The 26609-nt window shown below is 34.7% G+C and overlaps 2 protein-coding genes across 3 annotated transcripts in view; both read right to left on the reverse strand.

Annotated features, from left to right (window-relative positions):
- Positions 1-3220: 3220 nt before the first annotated feature.
- LOC128865367 (peptidyl-alpha-hydroxyglycine alpha-amidating lyase 1) lies at positions 3221-7008 on the reverse strand. The gene is made up of 7 exons (XM_054105652.1): positions 6685-7008; positions 6263-6422; positions 5951-6191; positions 5517-5812; positions 5231-5437; positions 4658-5161; positions 3221-3917 (listed from the first exon to the last, which is right to left on the reverse strand). Exons 1-7 carry the CDS (start codon positions 6769-6771, stop codon positions 3727-3729), a joined length of 1686 nt encoding a protein of 561 aa, XP_053961627.1. The 5' UTR covers positions 6772-7008; the 3' UTR covers positions 3221-3726.
- Positions 7009-10293: 3285 nt separating this feature from the next.
- Positions 10294-26609, reverse strand: part of LOC128864373 (homeobox protein 5) — a 60696-nt gene continuing 44380 nt past the window's right edge. For both annotated transcript variants that reach the window (XM_054103997.1, XM_054103996.1), the window contains one exon: positions 10294-17372. In XM_054103997.1, the coding sequence (XP_053959972.1) occupies positions 15854-17372 (1519 nt within the window). In that variant the 3' untranslated portion in view covers positions 10294-15853. The remainder of the gene's footprint in view (positions 17373-26609) is intronic.

Raw genomic sequence — 26609 nt, forward strand, 5'->3', positions numbered from 1 at the left:
CATATTCAGCTAGGTAACTAAATGGTCTTTCAAAAGACGCGACAAAGTGTTGTTTTAAATAAAATATTTAAAAAGTTAGATTTTTTCAGGTCTCACTATTTTTATTCAAAATACGACACTCAACAATATGTGAAAAATGGCATCATTTAAATGTCCAACATAACAGGTGGACTACAGGTAAAATTCACCAAGCAGTTGATTCATGAATGTCTAATTGTTCAGAACGTCGAGATATCGATGTTGAATGTTTTTTAGTAACCTTTGCGCTACAACAACAATATTCTCAGTTTTTGGTCTGCCAATCCTTTTTCTATCCTCGACAGAACCAGTTTCTTGAAATTTTTTCACCAACCTTTGAATTGCCAACTTTTTCGAGCGATTGTTTCAACAAAAAAACTACGAATTTTACGATATGTTGTTCTTAAAAATCGAGCATTTTTGTAATAAGTTTTAATAACTTGGATGCGTTGTTCTACTGCTTAAAATTGAAGTACATCTGTCTACTTGACAAATTCCAAAGATAACATAAAATGAGGTACCGTATAGGAAATATTCATCACTAACATTTAGGCGTCACTTTTGAAAGATCCTTTACTTCTGTGTCTTTTATTTCGCTCCTCAACTATTCATAAAAAGTATAAATTTGGGACAGAATTGCAATTTTTGCCCATTTTTGTTTTTTTTTTGGACGGAATTTCAATTTGTGCATGTTTTTAATTTTTTGTTTTTTGGGGACAGAATTTAAATTTGTGCATGTTTTTAATTTTTTTCTTTTATTTGGGGACAGAATTACAATTTTTCCTATTTCTAAGTTTTTTTTTTATTTGGGAGCAGAATTGCAATTTGTGCCTATTCTTGAGCTGTTTTTAGGGGGACAGAATAGCAAGTTTTGCCATTTGTAAGCTTTCTTTTTTAGGGAAAGAATGGCAATTTTTACCTATTTTTAATTTTTATTTCTTGAGGGCAGAATTGTAATTTTTGCCAATTTTTAAGTTTTTCATTTGGAGACAGAAATTCAATTTGTGCCTAATTTTAACTATTTTTAATCGGGTCCAGAATTGCAATTTATGCCTATTTTTAATTTTTTTTCATTTAGGGGTAGAAATGCAATCGTGCCTATCTAAGATTTTTTTGTATTCTATTAGAAATAACATTCAAATAATAAAAAATCAAATTTTTTTTTAAATATTTATCGGAAAAACACAATTTTATGCTCTCTTTGCCTTTATTTCGTAGCAATTTTAAAATAAGTCGCCCGCACACAACAATTCTATGACTTAAAATACAGTTATTTGTACAACAATATTTAATATAAATAGATAAAATTTGGCCACAAAAATTTTATTTTTTGCATTATGAGAAAAAATATTATACAATACTTGAATAAAGTTTTTTTAAATATATAAAGTAAGTAGTTGGAAATGAACACAAACACACCGTGCGTGTGTAAAATTGTAAAATCAAATATTTGACTTAATAGTACTTAGTTGTTGCGTCGTATTCGACTATTATTATGAAAATTCGAGAATTCGTTTGAGATTAGCTGAATTTTTAATGAAATCTTTAAGTTAAAAAATATGGATTGTGGATTAAATGGAATGCTGAAAATGATGAAGTATCAGTTGTAGTCGGAAATTCGCTTTTAACATTCAAAATATAATTACAGTGAAATTCCCCATTACGGACAGTCCTTATAACCGGACAGCTCCAATAACCGGACAAATTTTGGGCACGCAGGTTTTTCATTCATTTTTTCATACAAATATCATCCTAATAAACGGACACTCTAATAACCGGACGCGGACAAAGTATTTCGAACCATTTTCATAAACAAATTTCTCATAAACGGACAAAATTCAAAAATTTCACAAGCAAGCTTTGTTGTTCATTATAAAAATGAAATAGGTGATTCCCCTTTTAACATGTATGCACACATTCAAGCCCTGTGTTTTAAATTAAGAGTAGTTTTCCATTCAGTTTGTTAAGTCAGTTACATGCGAATGGTTGCGTTCAAAGTTCGTAATAATATGGCGCCGAAAAAGAAGGTACTTTCTATTAAAGAAAAAAATGGAAATTATTAATGATAATCAGTACGTGGAATTGCAAAAAGGTAAAGTATAGTGAGCCCAAAAATTTAATGGTAGGTACACGTTTCTTTTGCTTTGAAAGGTTCAATATTGGCAAAACACTAGCTGCTGAAATCAATAAAAATAAAGAAAAAATTCGTTCTAAATGGGAGTCTGGAGTTAATGTTCATCAAAAGCGAAGCTTTCTTAAAGAAGGCGGCTCTGAAATAGACAAGATGTATTTTAGTTGGTTCGCTGAGGCTAGAAGTCAAAACATTCCGATTTCTGGTCCCATTTTGAAAGCAAAGGCAATGGAAATTGCAGGCAAACTGGGTGTACCTAATTTTAATGCTTCAGATGGATTGTTAAACAAATGGCGAATAAAGAATAATGCTGCTTTCAAATGCGTATCTGGTGAAGCTGGAGATGTAAACCAGGATGGTGTCGAACAGTTTAGGACAAAACTGCCATCTCTGTTGACCGGTTACAAGCCTCAAGACATTTACAACGCAGGCGAAAGTGGGCTTTTTATTCGTGCCTTACCTGACAAAACCCTCGCTCTTAAATCCGAAAAATGCGTGGGCGGTACACTATCAAAGGAAAGACTCAGTATTTTGTTCTGTGCTAACATGGCTGGAGATAAGGAGCTGCTTTTGGTTATAGGTAAGGCAGCCCGTCCTCGATCTTTTAAACATAAACATCATAACATCTAATAAAAAAGCATGGATGACTCGAGAAGTAATGAGTGAATGGCTGCAGCAGTTCGATCGAAGAATGAAAGCCCAGAATCGAAAAATTATCTTGTTTTTAGATAACGCGGCTTCTGACCCAAAGGAATTAAACTTAACCAACATAAAAATTATTTTCTTGCCGCCAAATACAACGGCAGTTAGCCAACCCCTTGATCAAGGTATAATCCAAAATTTTAAAACTTAAGCTTCTATAAGCTTAGTTTTAAAACACTAGTATTGAAATGTAAAGACTTGTACAATGTACTTAATTGATATATGTACATGAATGTATTTATATGTAATACAAAAGTATGCAAATATTTTTTACTTCCAAAAATTTCTTAAATAATTGTGACTTCATCTCTTATAAGCGGACATCTCCCATAGCCGGACAAAAACACTGCGACGGTGAGTGTCCGGTTATAAGGAATTTCACTGTAATTATCAGGAATAGTATGCCTAAAGTAGACCTAATGTAAATTTTGCTTTGCACAACATTTTCCAATCCCTATTTACCACTCTACCCTCGAACACCAAGCAAATCTGCTCATATTTCACTTCCAAGTATTTTAGTTTCTCATCCCGAGTTTACTATTCTTGACTTATTACAGTTTTTGCTTTACCACACACTTAAAAAACAAACCTAAATATTTACATATACATAAAAATAATCACTTTCAGACTATTTTTAAATAAAGCAAATAATTTATAACTAAGTTTCGCAGCGGAATGTTAATAATTTCAAATTGGAAAACTTGCAGTCCTGCTATTGCAAGTAATAATATATTGATTGATGCGCAAAATATACTATTATGACATAAAAACATTAGCAGTCCATGTGTTGCCTTCTCAATGGAAATTAGAAATCACTTATTTCTTTAAAGCTTCTCTTCGTTTTCTGGTTTTCTGCAATTTCGTGTTTAGTTTGCTTAGGCGAATGGCACACTCGTTAACATATTTGTTGTTGCCTCATTCTCCTCATCACTGGCATTTTGATCGAGCTTCTCAAAACCTCCACGTTTGCCACGATCCAATAACAAGCCGCCTAATTTGAATCCCTCTGGTTTCGAGGGAAAATCCCAAGCATGACGACGATTCTTCACGCCAAATGGTAGACAACCTAAAAGTACACATACACATACATACATAGACGGAACAGTCAAGTAGAGTTTAGCTCTGGTACTTAATGGCGCACAAAGTTAGAGGGTGACACAGGCAACATTCATTCTTTGGCACTGGATAATGGATAAAGAAATATTTCACAAGTAATGTACAATAATAAAATGATTACGACCTTAAATTGCATTGTGTAGAAAGGAAAAAAGTAAAATAAATTAAATTTTCTTAATAAAAAGTTTTATTATTTTTACGACATGCTAAAAATAAACGGTAGTGACACTTAATATAAAAAAGCATAATACGGTACAATATAATTTTGAATTAGCTATCAAATTTTAATATAGTTTAAGAATTTTATACGTGCATTTAGCAAAAATTTTAATAAACACATAATTTAGCACATGGTACATACATAAATGTAGGCATGAAAAAATGAATTATTTTCAAAGTTACAACACCAACTAGTGTGCTATACAAAAGAAAATAGCTGCCAAATTCGTTACACAAGTAAATCATCGTATGACAAGGTGATTCAAACATTGAAATTTCAAAAACTACAAAAGGTTACATAATATATTTGTATACGAAATAAAAAATCAAAACGCAAAAAGTGTAAAGCTACACATAGAGATGTAGAGATAAATGCGCCTTATGGACATTCTTCACAAATATTTTGACTCGAAGCGACTAATTTTCGATACACCAATTCACTGGGTGGGCCAACATTTAGCGATTCGTTACCTCGTTTTCGCCGACGTGCAATAATAAATGCTAATATAAACGTCAACGCGGCAAAAAGTAGCATTAACGATACAACAAGTATTGCTGTGCCTCCTGGGTGATGCGATTTCGCTACTAACATCGGTCCAGGTGCAGAGCTGGCGTTGTTATTACTAGCTTTCATCAAAGGCATATCCACTTGATATTCGGGACCATTGTGACTTAAAGTGTAACTGCTGCTGCTATTCAAAAGTGTTTTTGCTGATGACAACGGCATCGATTTGGCAACAGTTTTATGCAAAAATTTGTGTATGCGCATTGGATTTAGTTCAGCAACATATATTTCATTGCCATCCTTGGTTGCGGCCACATCGTGGGGATTTGAAAATTGCATATCATTAGGACCGAATTTCGAGACCACCTGTTTAGTTCTCATGTTCATTATGTAGCCACGCACTTCGTTGTAATGCTGCACCTGGGCACTCAACTCAGCTGTGGGTCCATTTACGATAACAAGTTGACCGCCTGAAATGGTTTGCATTTTTAAAATCCATGATCCCAGTTGTATTGTAAAATATTCGTTTTCCACATTACCTTCTGCTGGTATATAATCCATGCTAAATAACCGATCGCCTACAATTTGACTATAATATTGGGAGTGGAATGTACCATTAGTCCAAAAGAAACACTGTACGCGCCCGTTTTCACGATCAGCTGCACATACTAATTGCTGTTCAGGCACAAGTGTCAGTGCATGTGGAATGGCGAAGTAATTTTTTGGGGCCACTTCAAAGGAAGAGCCTTATAAAATAAAGGTAAGTTTGAAAAAACAAAAATAAAAGAAATAAATAGTAGAAAGGAGTTGAAGTAATTTAATTACCAGAGAATGAGTTTTGCCCCCATGAGAGTATTTTCTTTCCATTTTTGTCATATTTTAATATTCGGGCATTGCAGTAACCATCAGCAACAAAGAAATCACCATTTTCGAGAACGGCGACTGAGGTAGGCTTGCAAAATTTCGAATCCCCTACGCCGGGCATAAATGCTGTGCCCAAAGTCATCGAAGGTTTATCAGAAGAACCAAGCGGGCCAAATTTAAAAACTTGATGCAGGCCGACATCTGTAAGCCATACATTATCCTCATGATCGATTGTTAAACCATGAGGCATGTAGAATCTAATTGAATGAATTAAAGAATTTAAATTGATTCGATTAATTAAAATATTGGACGAAATCGATTTACATTCTAAAATATTTTACATATCCTATATATTTTTAGTTTTTTGAGTATTTTAAATTTTCATAGAAACTTACTGATTCTTCCCCCAGCCGTAGACGACATGCCCCGTTTTACGTTCTAGTGCCAATACGGTGTTTTCTCGAATGGGCCCTTTCTTTCGTTGTAGGAAGACATTTCTGTCATTGAATGTATTTTCATCCCAAATACGATCCACGCGATGAAATATCACTACATTTCCAGCCTTATCGAAACTAACTGCGGTTACTGCGCCCAATTTAAGATCTTCTTCTGGCCATGCACTTTGATATACATAAGCTGCAACCAAGATAATATTTTATTTACATCTAATAGAATTGCATATATACATTTAAACTAAAATTTCTAACTTGTATTCAATTTGGTTAATTCGTCTTTCACGTTGATTTCCGTTTTCAATTTTGGTGGCTGCGGCCAATTTATATCTGCTAAGCCACCACCTTGCATGATCTGTTGAAAGCGTTTATTTGTGCTAAGAACCATGTCGTCGGCCGGTAAGGGCAAGTAGTGCTGTAATAAAAGATTTCGAAAATTTCAAATTTAATATAAAAGTAAAAATCGATACATTTTATCAGTATCAGAACAAACTGAAAAATAATAGCGCAACAGTGTATATCCCCGCCCTAGTATACCGTTTGCCTACACTCACTACTACCTACACACATACCATCATAATTAACATATGCCAGCAATATGTAGATAATCTACTTCCAATTTGGAGCTAAGCTTTATCACTATAAATATCCGTTAGTTGGTGATTTTAGATGCTTACCTCATCGGTGGCGGAATCGGCTATACAAAATGCCAAAAATACCAACGACGCACAGCAGGCAGACTGCACAAAATGTGAAGTGTTCATTTTAGTTACGTGCCTTTGTTCCTTTGTTTTTGTTTCAAGTTTTAAGGCAATTTTTCAGACACTTCATCAATGGATTTATATTTGTTTGTTAAGTTTATAAGTAGCGGCTTCAGGAGAAGGCTTTAAGTTCTTTACATTATTTGTACAATATTTAAATGCTTCGAAGGAAAAATTATTGACCATAAACAAATGCCACCGAATCAAAGATGACATCGAGCGCCGATACATAACACGTATGCTGAGCGTTGCCACACTACGCAAGATGTCGATAACAACATCTATAGCTCTCTAACGCTGAGAGTTGATTATTTATTTAAAAGAATAAAGATCGAGGCGAATATATAATAATAAATTTGGCTTGCAGGAACTTGTGCCTAGCGTGGTATCCAAGGCGAATTAATTTAAGATGGTGGTATTAGAGCAGCAGATTTTGCGACTTGATGTTTGAATGGCAACGTGACTTACTTCTTTGTTTATTTGTTTATATTTTCATGGAAATATTCACATTCAAAACACCAAATTGGAAAAACAAAATATATATAAATGTTGTGATCGCTCTAGCGCCACCACTTTTTATATATTCACCTTGGCGGTATTCCCACTTGACTTTATACGGATTTGACAGAACCAGCGATTGAGCTTACATATGTAATTGTAAATTTATTTAAATTTTTGATTATTTGCAAACGACTCCCCTTCCTATTCTCCTCAATGTTTATATTATTCTATAACTTTAACTTTTAACCTTACTTTAATTTTTGTTTACAAAGTTTACGATTTTGATACTAAGAAGTTAATAATACGATCACATATATGTAAGTATATCACTCAAAATCCGTAATTAAAAAGCGCGATTTCCCAAACAAAATTTCTCTCCCAAAATCTGAGATTATAAAATAATCCTAGATAATAACGATACTTTTTAACATACAACCCTGTGTTTTCTGTGTTATCGATAATTATTATTACGAATGTAAGGAGACACATCAAAATAAAAACTAAATGAAATGGATGCCGGTGAAGAAAACAAGTTTGTAAACATAATTCTAATAAAATTTTTAATTATGGATTCATTTTACAGAAAAAAGCGTGTGTCCATAAACGTTTTGTTCTCTTATTACTTATTATAAAATGTAATATAGAATATCCCATGCGCATTGCTGACATAATTTTTTGCAACCTCAGTAAACGTCGAATACGGATTTCCTTCAACTGTTTATTATTAGCAGCCAATTGCGCAATTAAATTAGCTCTTCCTTCTCCTTGTATTTTTTTCATATCGTTAATAATAATTAAAGAAACCAAAAAAACCGAAATATTCCACCAAAATAATTTGTATGAATAAAAAACTCTTAAAGCAGTATTGACAGCTGATTGTCAATTTTGCAGGTTATCTGCCATATGTGAACGGGTAGATGAATTTGGTGGATTTATAGGTGATTATTGCATATGTGTGGCGGCCGCCGTAGCCGAATGGGTTGGTGCGCGACTACCATTCGGTAATCACAGAGAGAACGTAGGTTCGAATCTCGGTGAAACACCAAAATTAAGAAAAACATTTTTCTAATAGCGGTCGCCCCTCGGCAGGCAATGGCAAACTTCCGAGTGTATTTCTGTCATGAAAAAGCTCCTCATATAAATATCTGCCGTTCGGAGTTGGCTTGAAACTGTAGGTCCCTCCATTTGTGGAACAACATCAAGACGCACGCCACAAATAGGAGGAGGAGCTCGGCCAAACACCCGAAAAGGGTGTACGCGCCAATTATATATATATATGTATGCATGTGTGAACGTATTATAAGAAGAGTACTCTCACACATTTCACGGCAAAGTTATTCTTTTTCATTTTGTATTTTGAGACACAACAAAAACAATATTGCCTGCTAATCTTTTTAGCAAAAGTTTTCATTGCTATGCTTTTGAGCACTTTTTCTTTAGTATTTGATCCGAAATAAAAAGTCAAGAGAATATCACGGATTTATTAAGTCGATCAAGATGTTCGACAGATGGTGAAAATTACTCATCTTTTATCACCTTTAATTATTGTTTCATGGGCGTTTCGGATTCATTAAGTAGCTCAAGATGGCCGACACAGGGTGGAAATTACACAAGTTTTATCACCTTTAATTACTGCTTCATGCTGCTATCCTATAGAGTAGTATGCGTACGAGAATCGAATTAAATTTATTTTAAAAAATTACGAACTTAAATGCGAAACGTTTCTGTAATAATTGCAACGCAGAATTTAATAAAAATTGTAAAACAAAGTTATTTGACACTAGTATTTCGATTTAACTACCCTCCCATCATATGATTTCACATTTCGTATTTATATTTACAGTAACTACAGTACTTACCATTTAATTTTTCGTAAATACCCCAAACGCGGTGTACAGGGCCAAGTTCGCCGAATCCATCGCAGAATACAAATTTAACGGGTGGAAATTGATTTTTACTGACGGGTCAAAAGGATCCCACACTTCTTACGCAGTGGTAACAGAAAATCAGGAAGTTATCGCGTACGGCCTCCTATTTTCATTCTGCTCTATTTTCACCGCTGAAGCAACCGCCATACTACAAGCCGTTCAATACTGCGCCAAAAGTAAGGGTAAGCATATAATTTGCTCCGACAGTTTGTCCTGCTTCCAAGCCATTAAAAACAACAAAAAATCAAGCAAAATAATCGATAGTATCAAAAACATACTAATAACCCATCGGAGCAGCATCAAAATTATGTGGATACCTGGGCACTCCGGCATCCAGGGTAACACACTGGCAGATACAATTGCCAAAGACATGTCCATCACACCAACAGTCACATCACAAATCATTCTACCTAGCGACATACACCGACTCATTCATGTACAGAGGCAAACCAAGTTACTTCGCGAATGGTCGTATTACAAACATCATTATTCCAACATCAACCCTAAACGTTCCAAACCTACATATCCAACATCGGTACCCACCAACCACATTACCCCATACACACGACTCCGTATTGGACACACCATAATCACCAGCGTACACCTATTAAAGGGTAATACACCCAACACCTGCCCCTTCTGCCAAGCAACAGTCAGCGTACATCACCTACTGGTATCCTGCCCAGAACTTGCTTCTCAAAGGCATCACCACTTCAGGAGCACAGACCCTCTTCTACTTCTAAAAGAAGCCACTGAAGAAAACATCAAACATATTTACAAATTTCTGAAGGACACCGACCTACTCCGTCGTATCTGATTCAACATATAGTACATCACGAGACAGCCGAAAGCCTCTGCTGCTAGCGCTGCGTTTGCTTAGTTTACTTTTAATTTTATTATCATGTAAGCTCCAAAAAATAAAATAAAATAAATAAAATAAATTTTTCGTAAACGAATACTTCAGTTTACTTACAAATATATTATTCTCCCAACCTTTGTATTGAGTAATAAAATCAGTGCATTGAATAAATTTAATATTTCTTTTATATTTTTAATAGGGCTTTTCTTTTATTTTGTTTACAAGATGTTTATATGCATTTTATTTTCTATTGTTTTTTGTTTTAACATTTAATAGTTAGCTTTTGGTTATAGTCATCATTTTTTTTTAAATTGCATGAAATGAAAAATTGTAAAAATTGTAAAAAATGTTTAAAATTATTTAATAATTGTTAATATTTGATTTGAAGCAGAAAATACTTTGGGCTCTTGTTTCGTACTTCTGTTAACTATAAAAGTGAGGAGGTTATGATGAAGAACAAAAGTTGCGAGACTAAAGTTTATTTAGTTATGCACCTAACTGCATTGGGAAAAGAAATAAAAAATACATGTATGTTATATAAAAAACAAAAATATAAATATAAAAAACAGCAATAAAAATAAAATAAATTTGAAAGTACGACCATTTCAACACCGTACACACTTGAGAAACTAATAATTTGTTTTAATGTTTTTAGGAAAGATTTTATTGTTTTATATTATTAACCTCACTATTTACTATGACTAATATGTATTAGTGTGTTTGTACAACATTGTTAAGGCAATTTATTTGAATTTATGAATTATCTTTAAATGTTTATGCATGCGTATGAGTTAATGCACATATACACGCACAAATACATATAATATGTATATATGCACATATGTATGTGCTTGTATAATTATATATGTACATATATATGTAGGTAAGTAGAATTTTAACTTACTTTAAGTTCCATTAGGACTAAATTCCATTAGGAAATAAACATAAGAATTGTGCTCTTAACTAAATGTGTGTACTTATATGAGTATTTATACTTTGTATAAAGTTGAAAAAATTTTAATATATGTATGTATTTATGTATACTTGAAATACAATTTACAAATATGTATACGTATGCACGTAAATGATGTATGTATGTATGTATAATTACTTATAAAAGATAAGTTTCAATAATTTTAATAATGCATATACATATAAATATATTATATTAGTAAAATTAGTTATGATAATAATGCACATGTGATTATACATAATTACAATAATGCAACAGCGACGTTCAGCATAAGGAGAATAAACATAAACTTCCCCATTTCACTGGAGTTTGTCACTGTGCTGTGTACATACATACATACATATGTATATAGCAAGTATATATGTATGATATAACAAATATTTAGTCAAACAAGTAATGACATTGCACTAGAAAACATTAAAAAATGCACTACAAAACCTTATTCGTATGTATGTATGCATGTATATGTTTGCATATGCTTTAGTTGCCTGTAAGCATTTATATGAGTGTAATATATTTATAATTATAGGTATGTAAATAACATAATATAGTCAAAATGCTACACACATACATACATATGTATTTGTTTTTTCTTCTCTTTTATAAGAATCATTTATTCTTACTTCCTAATTTGTATATTATATTCACATTGTTTTGTATGCAAATGCATGTATAAGTAGTGCTACATATTGTATTTGTTTTGTTTTTGTTGTTTTTTAGGTATCCTCTAGGTTTTAGGTACTTTCAGTTATATATTTCTGTATATTTCACAAGTATCAATTCTATAATAATTTTTGCAAACATAGTACAGTTGCACATATATACATACATATATATGTACGTATGTGTACAGTATATACGTATGTCCTTATCATCATTGCTATGTACATACATACATACATATATAATCTAATAACAATTATTTGTATGCACCATAATGGCGCTCTAAGAAATTTGTTGAATATTACATAACCTCACATTGAGTAGTTTCAATTACTGCAGATTTATTTACTTCTTTATATACAATTCAATACATACATATGTATGTACGGTTGTGAAATTTAATACAAGTTGCTGATAAATACATACATACATACATAGATATGCTCTAGTGATGTTTTCATAGTTTTTATTAAGCTATTCTTACAACAAAAAACAAACAAAAAATGAAATTCAGTCAATTTGATTTTTGGGTCGTGCGCCTTATTTTTTGATTTTTTGACTTTAAAAAGAGATTTTTTGCCCATGGGCCGCTTTTCGCTAGAATAAAGTCAGTCGAATGCTGCCAATTGGTCGCCTAGAGGCAGCAATTTGCTTCCATTAGACAAATAAGCCAGAGTTGGTTCAAGCAGAAGTGAGATAGCGCCGAAATTCGCGAAAATGTTTTGAAAAATTGGGCTGAGGGAATGAATTACTATGCAGCCGGTCGTACAAATCATTTGAATGAAATTGAGTTCTGTGTTAAAGGTTTACTTTGTAATAAAAATAATAAAAAAATAATTCAAAAAAAAAAAAAAATTTACAATAATTGCGAAATATTCAAGCGTCTTTTATTTATAGTCAAATTAAATTAAATTCCTAACGATAGATGTGCAACCCACTCTGTCTATGTAATACATACTCGTGCGTGTGGACTTTTGGCAAAATAGCTAAAGTCGACTTAGAAATGTCTACCCATTAAAAAGTAAATTTCTTGGCTCTCTATAATATTTAAATTATAATTTATTAATTATTATACACTCATTATCTTGACTTTTAAATCCATTCCAATAAAAGTTGAAAGAAATGTTAGACATTACTAATCAATTATCACGATTTATTGATCCAAGAGCAAAACATACGTGTTTTTTTTTTGGCAAAAGTTCACAAATATTTATATTTGTTTTAGAAATGGATCGAATAATAAATAAAAAAATTAGTATAAATTAAAAATTTTCATATTTCAATTGTCACTTCTTAAAGTGGACTTTAAATGTATTTAGCACAAAACCATTCCCACACGGCGAAAAGAGAGAGGCATGCGCTTCGTTGGTGCACACCTGTGTTTCGATGGGCAATCGTATTAGAGTCGTTAGCTACGCTTATTCGTCACAGAAAACATGTAACATGACCCCTGCCGTATAGCAGTATTGGTTGCTTGTCGTCGAGTACGATGGGAGTTTGTTGGTATTTTCCAGCGCCTACTCGTGCAAAAATGTGCGGCCGCATATATAATATTTTTCTAAATAATTTTATAAAACCAGTTTAAAGACATTTTACTCTACTGGCCAGTATCAACTGCTTAATATTATGATCCTAGTCACGATGTACAGAATCTGTAATCCTTGATTCGAATTGCCGCATTCTCATTAAACATTTCCCGCCGATAAAGGCATTTTCGTTCTCTGAAAAGCTTGGCCTGCCAGATTTGCAGGTATATAAAATAGAGGTGTGCACCTCGTCCTTAAGGTATATTATGCACTACTCGCACATCTAAAACCGGTTTTTTAATGCAACCTAAGATGGTGCAGTGCTGGGCTAAATGAAGGCATATTTACACCGGCCCTGTCAAATCAAAATGCTTAATTCATCTTCCCAATGTGGCTTCGCATTCGAGAAGTAAGTGCAATGGTGTTTTTGTTCAGATGACTTGAGCATTGTCAGTTTGTACCAAGGAAGTTTTCTGAGATTTACTCCATCCTTGGCGAAGTTTCGACAATAGCAAATTCACCTTTGCCAGGCAGTTGAAAAAACAGATAAATCAAAGTAAGTAAAACTCTCTTTTTTGGTTTTTAAGAAAAATGGCTTCAAATACAACTTTCAATTTTATTGCTGTTGCTTTCTTGAGATACACATTTGTATAAAACAGTAAATGACTACTAGTGGAAAAAACTTATTTGCAATTGGGGTTGTGCGCATATTCGAAAAAGTTGATGACCTAAAATTATCACTACTTTAGTCACAAATGATTATATAGAGAAGTATTTATTTTGCTCGCATTTATAAAAAAATTCTGGAAAATTAGATGCTTTGAACACCGAATATAAAAATAAAAAAGATCAAAGATAATTTCTGTGCTGGCCGTTCGAGAATGGGTTAAGTGCTGAAAATGCCTGAAATAATAAAAAAAATATCAAGAATCTACTGATTAATTATTGTATTTTATTCAGAATTATGATTAATCAAAAAGTTTCTTTTTTGAAAATTTCGGTTTTAATGAATCTATTTATTATCTGTTTAGGTAATTCAACTTGCCATGTCAAAAAGTGTAATTGGTTAATTAAGTAATTCAGCATTTGAAATAATTTAATAGTAAACTGAAAATAATAACAGCACTTACATATATTAAAATAAATGTATATGTACATACATACATATGTAGTTGTGTTAAAACAATTCATATTAGTAATAGATGTAGATAAGTAATTCGTATAAATAAATAAAATTACATTATTTTGTTTATTTGTCACAAGATCTATTTGCATTTATATTGATATGTAAAACATCTGGATAAATAGAAACGAGATAAATATTTCAAATCAATGATACGGTCTAGATAAAAGTGCACGCTAGTCAGAAAGCTCGACAGCGAACTGTTCGTTTACTCAAAAATATAAAACTAGATAGCACGCATTTCATTTGATTTTCCATTTTCTTAATTTGAGTTTGTTTCCGATTGAAAATCCTTTCCCCTTGTTGGCGATGTTTTTATAGTATTTCGTTTATTTAAATTCGATTTTGCTCGCGAATCATATTCCTGTCAACTGCTGGTTTACTCAAACATACTAAAACAACTCAATAGCGATCTTTCTTATGAGTTCATGCTTGTGTAAATAATGAACTTTCTGTACATGCTCAATACATATTGCTTAGTATAATGAATTTTTGCTTAATTAAGTGAAATCTTATTAAAATTTAATACTCGTATATAGATAAATATTGCAAATTTTCAATTGCACTGAAAATATTCTCATTACTCTTCAAGTGCATTAATTTCTCTTGATGATACTCAAAAGAAAAAATAACATCTACCAACAAAAAGGTGCGCGCCAGTTGACTCATTAGGCACACACATGCAGTGGGAGAGATAGAGTGAGTGTGTGAGAATGAAAGTGTTGTACGTGTAGACCAGCTACACGTAACTGTTGGCATCAACCGTTAACTCACATAAGCAGCTGTGAGTTACAGTGATCTCACGCTAAATAATTTAAAAAAGTAATATATAGATTCAAATTTGAAGAATGAATATTTTGAAATTTACAGTACTTTGGATAAAATGTTTTTTTATATGCTTTGCATACACATGAAGCCTAAAATATTATGTATTTATACACATACACAAGGTGGCGCAAAATTCATCAGCCTTTCGGAAGGTTTATAATTTTTGCTAATTTTGCAAATTTTGGGTTGTACCTATGTCAATCATTTTGACACTTGTGAATTTAACAGCTGCAGTCTACAAACAGACAATTAATGGTACGCATAAAGTTCAAAATAAAGATTTCCATCATTCGAAATAATTATTTTTAAATTGTAAACAAGTTATTGAAAAATAAAATTTGATGAATAATTTCGCATCACTTTGTATATGCATATGTCTGCAAATAATTATTTAACATAAGATCGGTAATATATACTCATATAGCTTCCTTTATTTTAGTGGGCCATTGCTCTATGCATTCATGTCGCATACAGCAACGCGCTAAATTCATATTTCTAGCGTAAATTAAGTTTTGTAAAAATATTTATGTTTATATTTATTTACACGTGCAATTCTATGTACGTATATTTTTGTATAATTCTACACTTAAATAAACATAAAAAATAAAATCACTTGCGCCGTACTCAGTAACTGATTTTTTTGCGCAGCTTTAGCGTTGTCTCACGCTCGCGTTCGACCGCTAATGCCGCCGCCGCAGCATAGCGCGCGCCACTGCCACGCTGCAAATACAAACCATGCGCTGTGGTGGCCGCTGTCGGCGTTGGTATACCCGAAGTGGAGGCTGACGACGCGGACGAGGCTGTAGATGACTCAAGCAATGTGCTGTTGGCGGTCGCAGCAGCGCTTGGCACGTGGTGTCGTGTTCGATAGCCACCGCCGCTCACAGCAGCGCCAGAGGGTCTGATACTACTGCCACTGGACTCGCAACTCACGTCGCCTCTTCCCGTGCTGCAGGAGAGCTGGTTATGGTTGTTGCTATTAGCGTTGTTGTTGTTGGTGTTTGCATTGCCAGGAGCGCCCTCACTTGCACACGCGTTACTGTTGCTCTGCGCTGTATTGTTATTGCCAGCTGCCTTGCGCAACAGCTTCGTATTGTATTCATCGCATTTGTCCTTTTCTAGCCTTGTGCTGCTTAGCGAACGTTTGTTGCGTTTAGTGATGCCCGTTGGGATGCCAGTAGGTGAGAAGCGCGCTCCTGTGGTTGTTGCAGCGATTACCGCATCGAAGCTGTTGCGACCGCAATTATTGTTGTTACTCAGCCGGTTTGTATCTAAAGGCGGTGTGGAACGTAAATTTTCATTTAATTGAACATTCATACTATTATTGTTGTTGTTATTGTTATTATTATTATTATTGTTGTTGTTGTTGCTGTTGCTATTATTCTTATTAGAACTGCTGCCATGATGCTGATGATGGTGATGACGTTGGTAAAACATGTGAGATTTAGGCAGAGAGGTCGACTGTGAGACTTTACTATGCAAGAAGGCAGCCGAACTGCCAGCCACATCTTGTAATGGATTTGAGTTTAAATCAAGCGTTGCCGAAACTGAACGTGTACTACCCGCGCCGCCGCCACCGCCACCACCAGCATCCAAAGGTGAGGCAGCAGCCGACGGTATTGCTGATACATCACGATAGTAACGCGCTGTCACAGTCGTGCATGGTGGCTCTACCATCGTTGCAGTAGCAGCCGCCGCACCTGCGCGATGATAGCGTATTCGCGAGCGTCCGCGTAACGTCATATGATGATGCGGAGCGCGTGAAGTTGCACTTCGTGAGGGTGGTATGGTAGCTGATGACCCAATACCACCCCCGCTGCTTGACGCCGCTGCATTGCTGACGCCCGCATCAATTAGCACTGCACTGGAGCGCACCACAGGAATTTTACTTTCATTTATGCCCGCAGTCACGACATTTGATGTCGAACTGATCAAGGTGTTGTTGTGTGTTTTGGTTTGTTTATTGAGGCTACTCAGCGTGGGCGCGGTTACATTGTGATGATGATGATGCGGCAAGGTGCAGCCGCTGCTCGTTGTGGCCGTTGCTACAATTCCACCAGCGCTGTTGTTGTTATTGCTATTGGAAAACTGTTGTTGCTGTTGTTGTTGTGTATCCGCTTTGCGTAAGTGCATAAACCCCATTCTGGGACGGATGTGTATAGAACAATTTTGTTGGGTTAGGTAAGAAGGGTATCAGACGTAAATTTTTTTTGTCGTTTGTGCGTCGACAATTAGTAGAAGAACAGAATGGATTAGTTAAAGCAGCCCGAGGAATACCGTAGGTTTTTTTATTTTAAATTTTTATTCACAAAGTAGGCAGCCAGTGTAGTTCGGGCATAAGGATAGAATAAAAAGAAAAAAGTAGAAGATTTCATTTGGATTAATTTATTTGTCATACGATGATTTATTTATTTAATTTTTGTTTTTGTTTTACTTGGTAAAAATGTGATATTGAAAACAGTGTAGCATTTTCAAATCTTCGCGCTTGAAATGTGCTTTCTAGAGGTTGCTTCAGTAAAGTTTCCAACCAATGTGGGTAAGAAAAAACTAATAATTAAACAAATATTCTGGCAGAAAAACAAAAAATAACAAATTCATGCACATGAGCTACTAAAAATCTCTAAATATGTAAGTTCCCTGTCTTACTCCATTTGTGGTATGTAAAAGTTCTCTCGTAGGAAACATTAATTGCCATATAAGATACCACAAAAATCTTTGTTCGCCTCGGTCATATGGCAACTTGGGCAAATTATACGCGTAGAGCTGGCACATACTCTTTCCGGACCTCAGTAGAGCTTTGTGGATTTTAAGAAAATTATTTGCTGTGTTCTTGAATACGCGCTAACGTTTGGCAAATCGAATCATTCCATGTCAGCACGTTGTAGGGTTTCTGAGGAAGATAGCGGCAAGAGGGTGTGGACCTTATTTTTTTTTTTAGAAAATAGAGTCCATAAAAAATGGTATTTACCAAACAAAATAATAGAAGGCCTCTCGTTAGCGAGTGGCGAATAGTTGAAGTAACTGGTATAAATAACAACCTATATGTTGGCAGCACTGGAAAAGAGCTGCCAAAAATTAAATTTGTTTCAAAGCATTTAACGAGTATTAGTAAGACTGCGTTCATATAGGGAAATATTTGCTGCTTCTACTCGTTACTTGTGACGCTTGTGCTCTGTCAACACGCTTTGCCTTCTCGTTATTTTTAATGCTGTTGACTGTAGACTAAAAACAAACAATTCCAAGGTTTGTAATAACAAGAAGAACATTAAAAGAGAGTCCGCAAATTTGAAACAACAAAAGCTTTCCTGTATGAATGCGGCCTAATAAAATTTGCCTAATATCGGGAAAGAGAGATTCGACAGCATTGAAAATAATGAGTTATATCAATTTTATGAGAGGAATTTTCCTCGATAACTTTGTTATTGCTCTCAGATGCAAACTTTTCATTACGGGAATATGTAGAGTCGAAACATAGCGAACAGAGAAGTGGCGAATCGAAGGCGCCTAGTATTCCACTTCAAATTGACTTTAACATGGGAAAGTCTACAGACATTTTATCGATCAATTTCAAATACACTCTTACTTTTTCGCCAATGTATTCCCATTTTTGCATATCGCCTATCAGCCTGTAAATAAATTTTCATAGAAGCCAATCACAACTTTGGCATTCAATATTCTTACTGAAGTGGAAATTTTCAGTTGCTTCCTTAACGTCATAGCTGTGATTTTTGAAAATTCGTAGATATGAGTAGATTGAAAGTCTACACTCGAGTTCTGATGAGACTAATTTTTTAAAGCATGGCCGTGTGGCGCCAAATCATAAAAGAGTGCTGGACTGTGGATAGCGAAGTTGAAGTAGTAAATACAAGGATTTTGATTTGTTGCTGAATAGAAACTAATTGCCATTAAAAAAAATATCTTAAAAATTAATTCCTAAAAAAAGGAATTATCTCCTGTGACTGTACAATTCAATTCGTCTTCTTTTTAATGTTAATTTTTATATCTTTATTAAAACGCCTGAAACGTCTTGCTGTTATTTTAAATATATATAATTTTTTTTGAAGTAAAATTTGCAAACTTTAAAGCTGTACTTCACAAACCATAAGGCATTTGTAAAATATATGCACCGCACGAGACCTCAAATGTAACACTGTCTCATATACAGCACATATTCTTCAAAACTGGCATAACTAAAAAAATAGAATCGAGATTATACCCTTTTTTCTATTCACACTTCACATCTTTACCGTTAAGCAACATATTAATCCAGTTTTTATTTTAAATTTCCGTTATAATATAGTTCTCCTAATTCCTCTCATTTCAGTTATAATTCTCTTCATGCTGTACTACTCTACCTTTTCTAGCAAAAAAAAAATGTTAGCTGCCTCTCTCCTGAAGAATATGTGCGATATACATAATCAATCTTAAAAACACAACTTTTTCCACAGTAATTCAAAACAAATTGTCTGATTGCATAAATGTCAAGGGCACTGGGAAAAGAAAGGCGAATTAGGAATGCAAGGAGCCAGGGGGAGCAAGGAGGAGCAAGGGAGAAGTAGCAGAAGCCAAATAAACTGCTTAGTCAAGAAGTAAGACAACAATAAAATGGAAATTAGATGCACAAATACGAAATAGCCATATATACACACACAGAGAAAAATAAGCTAAATAAATAAAAGACGAGCAAAGGAGGAAAATAAAATTTATTTACAAACACAATTTTAGAGAAGGAGAACAATTCCAAACGAACTCAAATGAATAGCGGAAAAGATGTTTGCCAAAAATGTAAAGAATGCCGAAAAAATGTAAACAAAAAAGAAATTCATAATTTGTTTGAGGTAAATAGATTTTGTGTTTATTAATATAAATATTTTTTTTTTGTTTTAAATTTATAATTATATTAATAATTCATGCAATTTATACTAAAATAATTACTTAAAGTATTGTAATTAATAGTTATATTAATTTTTAGCGGCACTAAATTTTTTTCTAATAACAAATTTAAGTAAAATATATTTTACAAAAAAACCTGGCAAAATAAAATAGTAGATTAAAGATGTCTTTACGAACAATTATTTGATTGATAATGTGAATATTTTATAAAATATGTAGAAAAATAAGAACAAAAAAATCAGTTGAAAATAAATTGCTGAAAAAGTAGATAAATAAATTAAGCCGTAAGGCTAAAATTAAGTAGTTCATTAGCTGCACTTTTATGAAACGCTCTTATTAATAGCTTGTTTACACATCAACTTGTATTATGTGATTCGTTATTAGTTTTCTGATCATAGATAGTCAATCACAATGATTGCATGACTTCCAGATAAGTTGACAGGACGGCAACAATAACCGCTAAACCGGATTACTTTGGCAAGAAAACGGTGATTTGTGTCTGATAACACCAGAAATGAGAATTTATTATTTATATCTAGAATCCCTTGAAACCTGGTGATACAATTAATATCAAAAGCTGCCAATAGTAAATGCTCTATTTAGATGATTCACAAAACTGTTCAAAACTTTTTCTGATGTCACCTTTAAATCGCTGTTTAGTGTACATCGTTAGATTTAGCTCACAAAAGACATCAAACGGAAAATTGTCAGAACTATTTATTTCACCTTACTAGAAAAAGCCTATATAAAAATTATTTTCTCTCTGTGGCATATTCCAAAACCTTAGAATCATTCAACTGGAAAGTTATACCGACTAGACGTTCCTACTTCCAATTACTAGTTTTTTTGCAACGCTTTATTATGCAGGTGGCCGAGCAGAGGTTTGCTTCTATAGAAGGTATGAAAAAATGGCTTGATAGATTATTTGCGATAAGAGGAAAAATGTTTTATGGCTGAGTTATACATAAAAATGGCCCGAAAAATGGATTGCTAGTTGAATAAAGTGCATATTTCATGGCACACTGATGTAGATAAGTTCCCTTTCACGTTCCTGCAATAGTCGGTTCTACGCTATCGGAACGACCCGGATTTATAACCGACCAAGAACTGCCACTTCGTCAGCATTCCCAAACATTTATGGGGTATGTTTATGCTTATTTAAAAATGTAAAGGAGAAATTTAGAAAGCAAAATGTCATTTCAAATGACAATCAGCTGTTAGCTGTTGTTCATGCAAATGTCTAACTGTTACACTGCTCAGCAAATTACGGCGGCCGCCGTAGCTGAATGGGTTGGTGAGCGACTACCATTCGGAATTCACAGAGAGAACGTTGGTTCGAATCTCGGTGAAAACACCAAAATTAAGAAAAACATTTTTCTAATAGCGGTCGCCCCTTGGCAGGCAATGGCAAACCTCGGAGTGTATTTCTGCCATGAAAAAACTCCTCACAAAAATATCTGCCGTTCGGAGTCGGCTTGAAACTGTAGGTCCCTCCATTTGTGGAACAACATCAAGGCGCACAGCACAAATACGAGGAGGAACTCGGCCAAACACCCAAAAAGGGTGTACGCGCCAATTATATATACTCGTATATATAATTCCAGTGAATCTATCTTGATTCGAGATACGTACATAATTCAGTTTTAACGGTAGCAGGTTTGCAATTCCGATTTTTTTTCTATTTAGTTGGTCTCCAAATTGTCAAATTTTGTTTAAGTTATTCTGAGCTGTTAATCTGTATTTATAGATTTTGATGTTGGGGCCAAAAGCGAAAACAAAAAATATGGTTTGTTTGCTCTACTGGTACAATTTGTTTAATGTGCCTTGAGTTTTAAAAATTTATATGACGAATTACTTCATTGAAGTGCAATTTTTTTTTGAAATATATGAATTACGTTATTCGAGCGCAAACTGCAAGTTGATTGAAAAATAAGAGAGCAAAACAAAAAAAAAAAGAAGAAAACAAAGAATGTGAATAAAATAAAAAAATAAATAAAATTATTATTTTAATCAATATAATTTCGGCAAAAGACTGTTCCTTAGTTTTTTGTTAAGTTGTTAACGAATGGTGACTAAATTTACGGACAGGTTTTCTATGTGTAATTATTTCATGTAAAATATAGGGAACGATATTCAGTTTTTCCAATGAAAAACAAATACACTGACACAACATCTTTAAATGGTTTGAAACCAAAAAAAAAAAAAACAAAAATGAATTGAATCGAAATCAAATTCTTTGTTTATTCAAATGAAAGATGAAATATTAAAATTGCGTGTGAATTATGAACCTTGTACACAATATCTCGACACTCAATTCTTTATTCTATAACAACTGTCAAATTTGATTGAATGCGATGGCAAAATTGTAAGTATGGGCATTGCCATTTTATGATATCGTTATTTTGAAAATGTCGCGATCTTGTTTGTTTGAAAGCATTGCTTGATTTATACGATGAAGAGGAAAGAAAGACGCCGAGATTTTGGATGAATTCTTTTTTGCAAAGAAGGGAAATGCACAGTCTGAAAACTAAAATGATCAAAGATGTTGCCAATGGAAGAGCCAAAAAAAAATATCAAATGGCTATCAAATATGTAAAATGGCAGCTAATTGTTTCACAGATGTTGGCAATATATGACTTAAAATATTTCACAACAAGAATTGCCAACTTCATTCAATTTGCTGTCTTGATTGGCAATTTCTTTGAAATTTACCATTGAAACTAATCAAAAATTATGTGTCGATACGGTAAGTTACTGGCTTATAGGCGCCGCTCTCAATACTTTTCAATCAACTCGTATTTATAATCATTTTCAAATTTTATATGGCAATTTACGTCATTCAGTGCATAATTAAAGTACGATACGCACAAAGTTGCTGAATAACGTAATCCAATGTGATATTAAAACGTGCTGTAGCTGTTTCATGTGAAGTAAATTAAATTATGTTTCATATTTCAGCAAATGAATGCCCTAAGTTTTAATCAAAAAGAAAACTCAGCAATTTGTTGTGTGATTGTTAAAGCATTAGAATATTATTTTTTTCTGGTATTAAAATTTTTGATATTCTGAATTTGCTGAGCTATTGTTATGGGGGGGTGGGTTCTTAGTTCATTTGCGCTTAGATACATTTTTGCGGTTTTGTTGCTTTGGTTTGATTACATAAAATTTACGCTTCATTAATTTTGCATTAAGGTCACCTTGATTGAATTGAGCTTTCTTTGTTAAAAATTAAACCGGCCGTTAGAGAACGTAAAAAGCTTAAAAAGTTAAAAAATTAAAAAAATTAAACTCAATAATGAAAAAAAAAAATTATAATAATTTAATTAAATAATATGGATGCATGTGACTATTGTTTACTGATTATTGTTTATTGCATATTTTTGGTTCTTGGTTTTTTGTATTTGTTTTGATTTCTTTTTGGGTTTGAATGTCTCATTGCTAAAATTATAATTGACTTTGAAGCGCGATGAGCTGTAGAAAATTAATTGAAACTGATTATATACCACTTTGAGCAAAAAGTTCTCGGAACAACCGTTAGGTGATGCTCTAAGTCAACTGATTTGAGTTCTGTGTTTCTTTTTTTCTGTGTTATGCTGCTACGTCTGTGATTAACATTCCTACCAAAATTTTATCGCCGTTGCTTGACTTTTACAAAAGTGAGGCTATCTTAAGAAAATCTACCTCTGCACGTGTTTTTGATGTTTTGCAGTTTCAAATATGGATTTGAATATGCAACAACGAGTTTGTATTAAATTTTGCGTTAAAAAAAGATTCAATTGTGCGAAAACCTTAGAAATGTTGGGAAACTTTTTCGATAATGATACTCTAAAGAAAACAACCATTTACGGAGTTGCATGAGCGCTTCAGAAGAGATCGTAAGCCCAACGAGGATGACGAACGTAGTGCCAGATCGTCGACATCGAAAACTGATGGAAACACCCATAAAGTGGAAGAAAAGTGGATCAATAACCGAAAATTAACCATCAGACAGTTGGCGGAGGACTTGAAGGCATTGCTTATGGATCCATTCAGGACATTGTAGTTAATAATTTGGGCTTGCGCCGTGTTGCTGCAAAGTTGGTGCCAAAGGACCTGAATTTCATGCAAAAATGGAACCGTGTTGATATCGCTCAATAGTTAGTGGCGAGCACCGAATGAACCAATGCCAAAAAACCACGTAATTTTTAGTCAAAAAAGAAAGCGAAGCTCATGGTTTTTATGGATTACAACGGTACGATTATTGTAAACCACGATATTTAGCCAGAAGGTCAGACAGCATGGTAACGCACCGTCGCAGAGTGCCATCATTATCCGTAAATTGTTGACCAATAATGAATTGAATACCATCCAACAGCCATCGAATTTTCCTGATACGGCTTTTTTTTCTATTTGGAAAAATTGAAGATGGCTATACCAAAAATAGAGTTCCAGAAATGTTTCGAGAGCTGGATCAAACGCTAGCATAAAGGCATTGCAGTTGAATTTTCTGAATATATTCTAGAACCTTTTTGATCAGGGCGATATGTATGTATGTATATTCACATTCTGGTGACTCTTAATCCCACATTGAAATATTAAGAAAGCCCGGTGCCCACATGCGAAATCGGGACAAAATCAAAGCAGAAATTTGGCAACCGTTAGCAACATTTTTTGTTTTTTTGCTTCAACCTATATCCCATCAACATTCTCCAACCTTCAAGCCGGCCCTTTAGTGCTACATGGCGTGTGCCAGACTGCTACTTCAATTATTTCACCCGCCTACCTACTAACACACATCTAGTAGAAGGGGTAAATACGTACGCTCCCTATAGGTTAATTTGCGAAATTTAATACTCTGCTGCATTCAACCCTTAATCTTATTTCAATTAAACAATTACGAGCTAGGCTCGTATATAATATAATTTCTCATGAAGTAAGTTTCCTATCATGTTGTGATAGATGGAAGACACGCTTCTAGTGTATTAGATGTACGTACGATCCGAGGACCCAACATCGACTCGGATCATTACCTTGTTGCAGCCAAACTGCGCACACGCCTCTGTGCAGCAAAAAACGTACATCTACCTACGCAAAGAATGTTCGACATCGAAAAGCTGCAATCACAACAGACAGCCAGAAGATTCGCCACTCGACTCTCACTCCTGCTCTCGGAGAGCACTGCCCAACAAACCGGCTTGCGCGAGCAATGGAGCAACATTTCTCGCTCCCTACGTACCGCCGCCGAAGAAGAAATCGGATTCCGGCGAGCCCGAAAAAACAATTGGTACGACGAGGAATGTCATGCTGCCGCAGAAAGAAAGGATGCTGCCTATAGAGCCACGCTGCGATCGGGCGCAACGCGAGCCATGTGGGATCGCTACAGAGACCTGAAAAAGGAAGAGAGACGTATTATCCGACAGAAGAAACGAGAGGCCGAAATACGTGAGTGCGAGGAGCTTGAGATGCTGGCCAATAGGAACAACGCCCGAAAATTCTACCAGAAAGTTCGGCGGCTTACAGAAGGTTTTAAGACCGGGGCGTTTTCCTGTAAGAACAAAGACGGCGATCTGGTGACTGACGTACAGAGCAATCTTAAATTATGGAGGGAACACTTCTCGAACCTGTTAAACGGGGACAGCTGCGCATGTCATAGAGAATGTGAAGATCCCGATACCCCAATCGTTGACGACGGAATTGTCGTTCCGTTACCCGACCATGACGAGGTGAGAATAGCAATATCACGGCTAAAGAACAACAAAGCCGCGGGCGCCGACGAACTGCCGGCTGAGCTATTCAAACATGGCGGCGAGGAGCTGGTAAGGTGCATGCATCAACTCCTATGCAAAATATGGTCGGATGAAAGCATGCCTGCCGATTGGAATTTAAGTGTGCTCTGCCCAATCCATAAGAAGGGCGATCCTGCAATTTGTGCCAATTACCGCGGGATTAGTCTTCTAAATATCGCCTATAAGGTCCTAGCGAGCGTATTGTGTGAAAGGCTGAAGCCCACCGTCAACCAACTGATTGGACCTTATCAGTGTGGCTTCAGACCTGGAAAGTCTACCATCGACCAAATATTCACAATACGCCAAATCTTGGAAAAGACCCATGAAAGGAGAATCGACACACACCATCTTTTCGTCGACTTCAAAGCTGCATTCGACAGTACGGAAAGGAGTTACCTGTATGCCGCTATGTCTGAATTTGGTATCCCCGCAAAACTAATACGGCTGTGTAAGATGACGTTGCTCAACACCAGCAGCACCGTCAGAATTAGGAAGGACCTCTCCGAGCCGTTTGATACCAAACGAGGTTTCAGACAGGGTGACTCGCTGTCGTGTGACTTCTTTAACCTGATGTTGGAGAGCATCGTACGAGCCGCAGAACTTAATCGCTCAGGCACAATATTTTATAAGAGCGTACAATTGTTGGCGTATGCCGATGATATTGACATCATCGGCCTTAACAACCGCGCTGTGAGTTCTGCCTTCTCCAAACTGAATAAAGA

The sequence above is a fragment of the Anastrepha ludens genome, chromosome 5, assembly GCF_028408465.1.
Source record: "Anastrepha ludens isolate Willacy chromosome 5, idAnaLude1.1, whole genome shotgun sequence".
Classification (NCBI taxonomy): Eukaryota; Metazoa; Arthropoda; class Insecta; order Diptera; family Tephritidae; genus Anastrepha; species Anastrepha ludens.